At 33.5% G+C, this 9,554-nt stretch overlaps 2 protein-coding genes across 3 annotated transcripts; both read left to right on the forward strand.

The window, feature by feature from the left end:
- The first annotated feature begins 207 nt into the window (after positions 1 to 207).
- Positions 208 to 5,047, forward strand: W1 (flavonoid 3', 5'-hydroxylase). Of its 2 annotated transcripts, XM_006593416.4 has the most exons (4): positions 208 to 710; positions 1,466 to 2,014; positions 4,118 to 4,577; positions 4,631 to 4,803. In XM_006593416.4, the coding sequence occupies exons 1-4, from the start codon at positions 363 to 365 to the stop codon at positions 4,801 to 4,803; spliced, it is 1,530 nt and encodes a 509-aa protein (XP_006593479.1). In that variant the 5' UTR covers positions 208 to 362. The 2 variants fall into 2 exon arrangements, with proteins under 2 accessions (XP_006593479.1, NP_001236632.3); NM_001249703.3 differs by having other exon boundaries at positions 320 to 710; positions 4,118 to 5,047.
- Positions 5,048 to 5,723: 676 nt separating this feature from the next.
- On the forward strand, positions 5,724 to 8,185 carry LOC102664446 (putative disease resistance RPP13-like protein 1). Its single transcript, XM_006595176.3, has 2 exons — positions 5,724 to 5,810; positions 5,996 to 8,185. Exons 1-2 carry the CDS (start codon positions 5,724 to 5,726, stop codon positions 8,183 to 8,185), a joined length of 2,277 nt encoding a protein of 758 aa, XP_006595239.1.
- The last annotated feature ends 1,369 nt before the right edge of the window (positions 8,186 to 9,554 follow it).

The following is a 9,554-nucleotide window of genomic DNA, read 5'->3' on the forward strand; positions in this document are numbered from 1 at the left end:
AACAAAGTAAAAAGAAATTATAATGGTGATAGAACCACGGGAAAGTATTTGTGCAAAATAATTGAAATTACAAGTATTATTTTCTATTACAATTTTTTTAATTGTTTCTTTGCTTTTTTTTTTTTTTAACTTCTATTTTGCAAGCATGTATTTTATATTTAATGTGTGTGGAGGGGGACGGAGTACAAACTCTTTTTTGTCTATATTCAGTAAAATGTTGGTGGAGACGTGCCTTGCGTGATGAACTACCATTTCAAACACCACACGACACCACACATCCATTTTAAATATAACCCCATCATAGATATCCCGAATCATCAAATTATTACTTCATAGCAACTAGCAAATTAATTAGCTTCACCATGGACTCATTGTTACTTCTAAAAGAAATTGCCACTTCCATTTTGATCTTCTTGATCACTCGTCTCTCCATTCAAACATTCCTCAAAAGCTATCGCCAGAAACTCCCACCGGGGCCAAAAGGGTGGCCAGTTGTGGGTGCACTCCCTCTCATGGGAAGCATGCCTCATGTCACCTTAGCAAAGATGGCAAAAAAATATGGACCTATAATGTACCTCAAAATGGGCACTAACAACATGGTTGTGGCCTCTACTCCAGCTGCTGCTCGTGCCTTCCTCAAAACCCTTGATCAAAACTTTTCAAACCGGCCCTCCAATGCTGGTGCAACCCATTTGGCTTATGATGCACGGGTAGGAATGCAGCACCTTCATATTTTTATTTATTTTAAACACACCATTAATGTCACTTATTATATATAACTATACTTTCTTTTTGTTTTTCTCTCTCACTAAGTGCTAAATAGAAATAAATTAACTTATGAAGAGGTTAGATTCGGAGAATTCTTATAAATTAACTTTACATAAATTAATTTTAATTTATAGGAGAAATTTATTTATTTTCTTATTTTTTTCTCCTATAAGTATTTATTATAATTTTATTCAAATTAGCGCGTGTAAAAAAAAATAAATGAACTGATCCAAAATTGAACAAAACTCTGCTTCGAAAACCGAACCTTTTTAATAAGAACGGTTAGGTTTTAGAGTGGTTCAACTTGTTTCTATTCAATTATTTAATTAGAAAAACCTATCCATATACAGTATAGAATGAATAATTGACACTAATGGAACCAAACCGAAGCTAATAAAATGTAAACCATTTTGAAAAAAATTTAACTAACTCACTTTATAAAAAAAAAAATTGATTAACCAAACTGTTTTTATGAGGTGATTTGTAAATGGACCGGTTTGGATTTAAATACAAACCAAATGTTTCAGGGTCTTAATCCAAAAATGAGATTCTTAAAATAAGTGAATTCTTCTCTTCCTCTATCTATATGTAATAATTTTTCTAATATATTAAAATACGTAGCTTTATAATTTACTAAGATAATAACATATGTATATCTTTTCACTTTTGGCTATTTTGGATCCGTCCTTGTTGACAGGATATGGTGTTTGCTCATTACGGATCACGGTGGAAGTTGCTAAGAAAACTAAGTAACTTGCACATGCTTGGAGGAAAGGCACTTGATGATTGGGCCCAAATTCGAGATGAAGAGATGGGGCACATGCTTGGTGCAATGTACGATTGTAACAAGAGGGATGAGGCTGTGGTGGTGGCGGAGATGTTGACATATTCAATGGCCAACATGATTGGCCAAGTTATATTGAGTCGTCGAGTGTTTGAGACAAAGGGTTCGGAGTCTAACGAGTTCAAGGACATGGTGGTTGAGCTCATGACCGTTGCTGGTTACTTCAACATTGGTGACTTCATACCCTTTTTGGCCAAGTTGGACTTGCAAGGCATAGAGCGTGGCATGAAGAAGTTGCACAAGAAGTTTGATGCGTTGTTAACGAGCATGATTGAGGAGCATGTTGCTTCTAGTCACAAGAGAAAGGGCAAGCCCGATTTCTTAGACATGGTAATGGCTCATCATAGTGAGAACTCCGATGGGGAGGAACTATCGCTCACCAACATCAAGGCACTACTCTTGGTATAACGCTTTTTATCTTACTTCTCAAATGTGTCATTTTCTTTCTTCATTTTTATTAGACAAAAAAAAAAAAGTAAAATATTTGTTATATGAGGATAACTACCATGGAGGATCACTTATGGTATCCAACGTTGTTAAATAACCGTTATAATCCGCCTTAACGTTATAATGTGGCATTTTTCAACCCCTCTGCCCATAGACAGTTTGTGAGGGAGGCCCGTTATGACGGCGCCATAGGGTGCAATGGCTTCCTAATATGGAGAAATTTTAGCCTTCTGCATATGTCGTCATCTGTCATTGATAACTTTGGTGTGGTGTTAACAAAACAACTTATATAGTTAGGATAGGTAGTAAAAAGAAAGTGTTATTTCCATATTTTTCAAACCCCTTGTTATATATATATATAGTGGCGGACCTACATGAGTGATAAAAAAATTTATTCTCTTCATAAAAAAGTGTAGGAGGGTACTTGTACCTCCTTATTTTTTAAAATTTATTAAATTTATAAATAAAATTTTATATTTTTATATTTTATTTTATCTATATTTATATAATTGAATTCATTAATTTTATTTTTTATAATTTAAACTCCCTAATTTAAAATCTTGGATCCGCCTATATATATATATCAATCGTTTTTTTACATTTTCAAGAATTATATTAAAAACTTCAACATCTTTAATTCAAAAATGCTATACACTTTCTAATTCATTCTTTTAAACACTTTCTAATTCATTTTTTTAAATATATTATTATTGACTAAAATTGATTGTAAATCATACATTGGTTCTATTTTTTTTATTGAATGAGTCTCACTTGTTCTGTGGTTTCTAACATATTTTAACTAATATCAAAGAGTAGGTACGTTGAGTGTATTGTTGGTTCAATTCTTTTCTTTTTATAAAAAATTTTGATATCATAATATTTGAAAGTTTTGTTTAAAATAATCTTCCCTCTATTTGTACATAATTATAGCATGTTTGTTTTGGCAAATTGAATAAAAAGTGAAAAATTTGGAAGCAATATAAAACTTCGTTAGAACCATTAAAAAAACATAATCAATTTCCCTTCGCCACCCCCACACACATACATAGTAAATTTAGTCCTACACATCATAACTTATTTTGCCTGAAAAATGTTGAGTTAATTTTTATGACTTGAAGTGACAAAAATACGTTCAAAATTTGTTTATATTGTTCAAACTATAAATTTACAATTGAACCACAAAGAAAAAGGATTTCCGTATGACAAATTAAAAATTAATTGCGATATTGCATAGTTAACTCTACTATATCTGAATTTTTATTTGTTTTACAAGTACAACTTGTTTATGATATAAGTTTAGCTATAAGCCAAGTAAGTACACTTTAAATTTAGCCAAAAAGGAAATGGGCAGTCTGTATCATAAATTTTCTTAGACGGAAATATTAAAGTACAAGCTACGAATATATCGTATATATTGTGTGAGATCAACTTAAATTAATCATGATGGAGGTTAAATGCTGCAATTAAATTAAATTCAGCGGGCCTCTCCCCCAATTATTTATACCAACTTTTTGCTGCATTTGGAATTGGGGCCACGGAAAGTAATGTCCCAACTAAGAAAATATCTTCTCATCATTTGGTATTGTACGTAGTGAATCACATTGACTATATATCATGTATTAAATCTGATATGAGAATATTTATTTTCCATCTTATTTTCTATATGCATAATAATATTAGTTTTTGTCTAGTATATATATCACATTTTTAATACATAAATAACAAATTTAGTCAACACTTTTTTTTTAAAAAAAAAAAGACCTAAAATTTTGTTTACACTAGAAACTAAATATTAATTGTTGTGACTAAATTACAATGTGAATATAATAATACCATCATAATAGTGTTCAATTTTAACAAAAAAATCTATGTTATATATAGTGCAAATTCAACGAATCAATACAAATCATATTTTATATAAAAATTTATTGATGATGTAAATGTTAGTGCAAGTTATTACGATGATAATTTAATCCCTCGCCTCATAATCATACCACACACCAACATTTTCTAGCTTGAGATTTTGTTCTAACAACTATATATGCTATTTTGTTCCAGAACCTATTCACCGCAGGCACCGATACATCTTCAAGTATAATAGAGTGGTCCTTAGCCGAGATGTTGAAGAAGCCCAGCATAATGAAGAAGGCTCATGAAGAAATGGACCAAGTCATAGGAAGGGATCGCCGTCTCAAAGAATCTGACATACCAAAGCTTCCCTACTTCCAAGCCATTTGCAAAGAGACCTATAGAAAGCACCCTTCAACACCCCTAAACCTGCCTCGAATCTCATCTGAACCGTGCCAAGTGAATGGTTACTACATTCCCGAGAACACTAGGCTGAATGTGAACATTTGGGCCATAGGAAGAGACCCTGATGTGTGGAACAATCCTTTGGAGTTTATGCCCGAGAGGTTTTTGAGTGGGAAGAATGCCAAAATTGACCCACGTGGGAATGATTTTGAGCTTATTCCATTTGGTGCTGGGAGGAGGATTTGTGCAGGGACTAGGATTTTGAGCTTATTCCATTTGGTTCACTACATTTTGGGCTTATTCCATTTTTGAGCTTATTCCATTTGGTTCACTACATTTTGGGCACTTTGGTGCATTCGTTTGATTGGAAGCTACCCAATGGGGTGAGGGAGTTAGACATGGAGGAGTCCTTTGGGCTTGCCTTGCAAAAAAAGGTTCCACTTGCTGCTTTGGTTACCCCTAGGTTGAACCCAAGTGCTTACATTTCTTAGAATTGGTTGGGTTCGAATATTCACCAGCTATGTTCTCTAGCCTTATTTTGTTGTCCAATGATTTTGTGGCTGTGGCTACATAAATAAGTAATGTTTGGGTTGCACAACCTATTTGTATTTGTAAGGTTCTATGTTACTTGGAAATCCGTTACCCCACCACCTGCAAGGCTTAGATTTTTATTCTTCATGGATCTCTAATTTAGCTGTCTTGTTTTGGTTTAATTATATTTTTAATTCTCACTCATATTTTAATTTGTGGGAAATTTTATAGTATTTTAAATTTTAATTCTTTATTCTTTATTTTTATAAAATGTAATTTTAATTTTTCTATTTTTATTCATCCTCAATTTTGATCCTCTCATTAAAAATTGAGATATGTAATTCCTCTAATTTATAAAATTCATAATTTTGACCTTTCAATCCAAACCAATGTGTTGACGGTTAAAGTTAACATTGATCTGTTGATAGCTGTATTTTTTTTAATGAATTGAAATGTGTGTAATTAAAAAAAGTTATCTTTCAATGGTGATTAAACACTCAATTTTTTTGTATGAAAACACTGGTGGCTTTCTTCATGTTTCTTTGGTTCTAGATCTGTTATCTCTTTTGTTAATTGGCTTTTTTCTTCTCAAATTAAATTTTAAAAAATATCACAAATTAACAAGCATAAGAAATGTTTGAGAAATGCATTAAAATGAAGTTGATCGTCCCCGGTAATAATTAGGTGTTCAATGGCAAGAAATGGAATTATAAGAATTGGGCACTGAAGCTCAAAAAAAAAAAATGCTTGTAGCATTATATATAAACAATCACAATTATAGATAATTAGCTAGTTATTTCATATGCGCACAAATTTTCAAATGAAGAAAATGTTTTAACAAAACAATATAGCAGAACACACAAATGACGACGGGTAGCTAATGATATTTGAGGCTGGTTTTGGTTTGGCACTTAAAGTGGAATTAATGACTGCAAATTGTGAAGTCAACGTTGTAGATGAGGGTCGAGTTTGGATTCGCCGCTTACGAGATTAGTTTTCCGTGTCTTTTTTTTTTAAAAAAAAAAATTAAATACATTTCAATTCATTAAAAAATAATTATAACAGTCAACATTAGTTTTTAGCCGTCAATCCATGGGATCAAAACTACTCATTTTATAAAATAGATGATTAAATGTCTCAATTTTATAATAGAGACATCAAAATGGAGGACAACTTGATGCTCTTCGTGTTGAGTTGAAGAACAACTTGAAAGATAAAAAGTTTTTGCTTGTGCTCGATGACCTTTGGAATGAGAAGTATAATGATTGGCATCACCTAATAGCACCTTTTAGCAGTGGGAAAAAGGGAAGTAAGATTATTGTGACAACTCGACAACAGAAAGTTGCACAAATGACACATACATATCCCATTTATGAGCTGAAACATCTAACAGATGAAAATTGTTGGTGTATACTTGCTGAACATGCTTTTGGAAATGAAGGTTACAATGAATATCCAATCCTAGAAGAAACTGGTAAGAAAATTGCAAAAAAATGCAATGGCCTACCTTTAGCTGCTAAAACATTGGGAGGTCTTTTGCGATCAAATGTTGATGAAAAGGAATGGGATCGAATTCTGAACAGCAACTTATGGGCACATGAAGAGGTTTTACCAGCTTTACACATAAGCTATCTTCATCTCCCAGCACATTTGAAAAGATGCTTTGCTTATTGCTCAATTTTCCCTAAACAACATTTATTGGATAGGAAGGAATTGATTCTGTTATGGATGGCTGAAGGCTTTCTTCAACAAATCCACGGAGAGAAAGCAATGGAATCAGTAGGTGATGAATACTTTAATGAATTATTATCAAGATCTTTAATTGAAAAAGACAATACTAAAGCAGAGGAAAAGTTTCGAATGCATGACCTCATCTATGATTTAGCTAAACTGATATATGGAAAAAGTTGTTGCTGCTTTGAAAGTGGTGAAATCTCAGGAACTGTTCGCCATTTAGCATTTCATTCAAATCTGTATGATGTCTCTAAAAGGTTTGAGGGCTTGTATGAGCAAAAGTTTTTGCGCACCTTTTTAGCAGCACGTAATTATTTATACGGTGAATATTGTGTTACAAAAAAGGTGTCACATGATTGGCTGCAAAAACTAAGATATTTGCGAACATTGTCCTTGCTTAAATATGAAAATATCACTGAGCTGCCGGAATCAGTAAGCATTCTGGTACTTTTGCGGTATCTTGACCTTTCCTATACTTCCATCAAAAGGTTGCCTGATGCAACCTGTAGGCTTTACAATTTGCTGACATTAAAATTATCACATTGTGAATTTCTTACTCAGCTTCCTGAACAGATTGGAAATTTGGTCAATTTACCCCACCTTGATATTAGAGACACAAATTTGTTGGCGATGCCAGCACAAATAAGCAAGCTACAAGATCTTCGTGTGTTGACTTCTTTCATTGTAGGCAGAGAAGATGGAGTAACTATTGGAGAGTTAAGAAAATTCCCTTACTTGCAGGGTATGCTTTCCATTTTGAAGCTACAAAATGTTGTTGATCCCAAGGATGCATTTCTAGCTGCCTTAAAGAAAAAGGAGCATATTGAGGAGCTTACACTGGAGTGGGGCAGTGAACCACAAGATTCATCAATTGAGAAATTTGTACTTAAGAACCTGCAACCATCAACAAATTTAAAGAAGCTCAACATCAGATCCTACAGTGGCACAAGCTTTCCTAAATGGTTGGGTGACTCTTCGTATTCTAATGTTATAGTCCTTTGCATTAGTGATTGCAACTATTGTTTTTCACTTCCACCATTTGGACAACTACCATCTCTTAAGGAGCTTGTGATTAAAAGCATGAAAATGGTGAAGACAGTTGGTGAAGAATTCTACTGCAACGATGGAGGCTCTCTTTCATTTCAGCCATTTCAATTGTTGGAGAGTATCGAGTTTGAAGAGATGTCAGAATGGGAGGAGTGGCTACAATTTGAAGGTGAAGGCAGCAAATTCCCTTTTCCTTGCCTTAAGCGTTTGAGTTTATCAAAGTGCCCCAAGTTGAGAGGAAACTTGCCCAAGCATCTACCTTCGTTGACAGAGATTAGTATAAAAGAGTGCAACCAGCTGGCAATTGAATCATGCCATCTGCACTGGAACACATCAATTGAATCAGTAAAAGTTTCTGAAGTGGGAGAAGGCTTGTTGTCCTTGCTTGACAACTTTTCTTATAGGGAACTATCTATTGAAAAGTGTGACAGCTTGTCATGTTTGCCAAGAATGATACTAGCTGCCAATTGTCTTCAAAAGTTAACTCTTGGAAATATCCCCACTTTGATTTCCTTCCCAGCTGAAGGCTTTCCAACGTCATTAAAAACTGTGAGAACTTAGAATTTCTGTCTCTCGAATCATGGCACAAATACACATCACTTGAATCTCTGTATATTGGCGATAGTTGTCACTCCCTAGTGTCCTTTCCATTTGATTGTTTCCCTTCCCTACAATATCTTCATATCTGGGGTTGTCGCAGTATGGAAGCAATTACTACTCGCGGTGGAATGAATGCTTTCAAATTATCTCATCTTAATGTCACGGATTGTAAAAAACTTAGGTCACTTCCAGAACAAATTGATCTCCCTGCCCTTCAAGCGTTACACTTTTATGAGCTCCCAGAGCTAACATCATTGCCCCCAAGGTGTTTGCCTTCCAGTTTACAATCACTTTCTGTTAATGTTGGAATGCTATCATCTATGTCTAAACATGAGTTAGGTTTCCTATTCCAACGCCTCACTTCTCTGTCTCATCTTTTCATTTCGGGTTTTGGAGAGGAAGATGTTGTTAACACCCTGTTGAAGGAACAGTTACTGCCCTCTTCGCTCCAACATTTGCACCTACGGTTGTTGGAAGGAAAAGGACTTCAACATCTCACTTCCCTCACACGGCTTGACATCATTCGTTGTGAAAGCCTTGAGTCCTTGCCAGAAGATCAGCTTCCAACGTCTCTTGAATTACTGAAGATAAGTTGCTGTCCTTTACTAGAAGCAAGGTATCAAAGTCGGAAAGGGAAACACTGGTCTAAGATTGCTCACATTCCTGCGATCAAGACAAACGATGAAGTGATAATATGACCTGCTGCATGTATAAAGGAGTTTAAGGGGACCATTTTATTTTTATTCTACTCCATGATGTGATTTTTATTTTTATTTTTTGTCGTCATTGTGGCGGAAGGCCCAAGAAATTTATATATATATATATATATATATATATATATATATATATATATATATATATATATATATATATATATATATTTATCCATACACCTATACAGATCTATATATTTATTTATTTATTAGTTAAATAGTTGTATATTGATAGAAAAATAGTTAGATTAATCCCGAATAAGTGAATATAATATAAATATAAAAAAATAAATAGTATTGATATTTTATGGGAGACTCTTCGTGTTTGTCAATATCATCACTTCAATCCTCCTCTATATGTATAAATATAAATATATATGTATATATATAAATATTTTTTTTTTTTTTTTTTTTTTTTTTCCCTTTTATATATATTCATAGTCATACATATCCTGATACATTATTTTTTCTTACATATCTTTTTAGTTCTCTTGATTTAGGTGGGGAAAAGGAAAAAAAAAATGTTTATTTTTTTTGTGTTTGTTCGTTGCAAGAACCATGTGTGTGAGTACATAAAAGAGCAATGGAGCCAAGCCACCCACTGAGTAAAAGAGTGT

This window comes from Glycine max, chromosome 13 (assembly GCF_000004515.6).
Source record: "Glycine max cultivar Williams 82 chromosome 13, Glycine_max_v4.0, whole genome shotgun sequence".
Classification (NCBI taxonomy): Eukaryota; Viridiplantae; Streptophyta; class Magnoliopsida; order Fabales; family Fabaceae; genus Glycine; species Glycine max.

Bases quoted from the DNA above. Each gene is read 5' to 3' on its own strand.
- LOC102664446 (XM_006595176.3), top strand. From the start codon at position 5,724: ATGATATTTGAGGCTGGTTTTGGTTTGGCACTTAAAGTGGAATTAATG. The intron at 5,811-5,995 runs GTTTGGATTCGC...ATTTTATAATAG, and splicing joins ACGTTGTAGATGAGGGTCGA to AGACATCAAAATGGAGGACA.
- W1 (XM_006593416.4), top strand. From the start codon at position 363: ATGGACTCATTGTTACTTCTAAAAGAAATTGCCACTTCCATTTTGATC. The intron at 711-1,465 runs GTAGGAATGCAG...CCTTGTTGACAG, and splicing joins ATTTGGCTTATGATGCACGG to GATATGGTGTTTGCTCATTA. The intron at 4,578-4,630 runs GCTTATTCCATT...TTTTGAGCTTAT, and splicing joins TGCAGGGACTAGGATTTTGA to TCCATTTGGTTCACTACATT.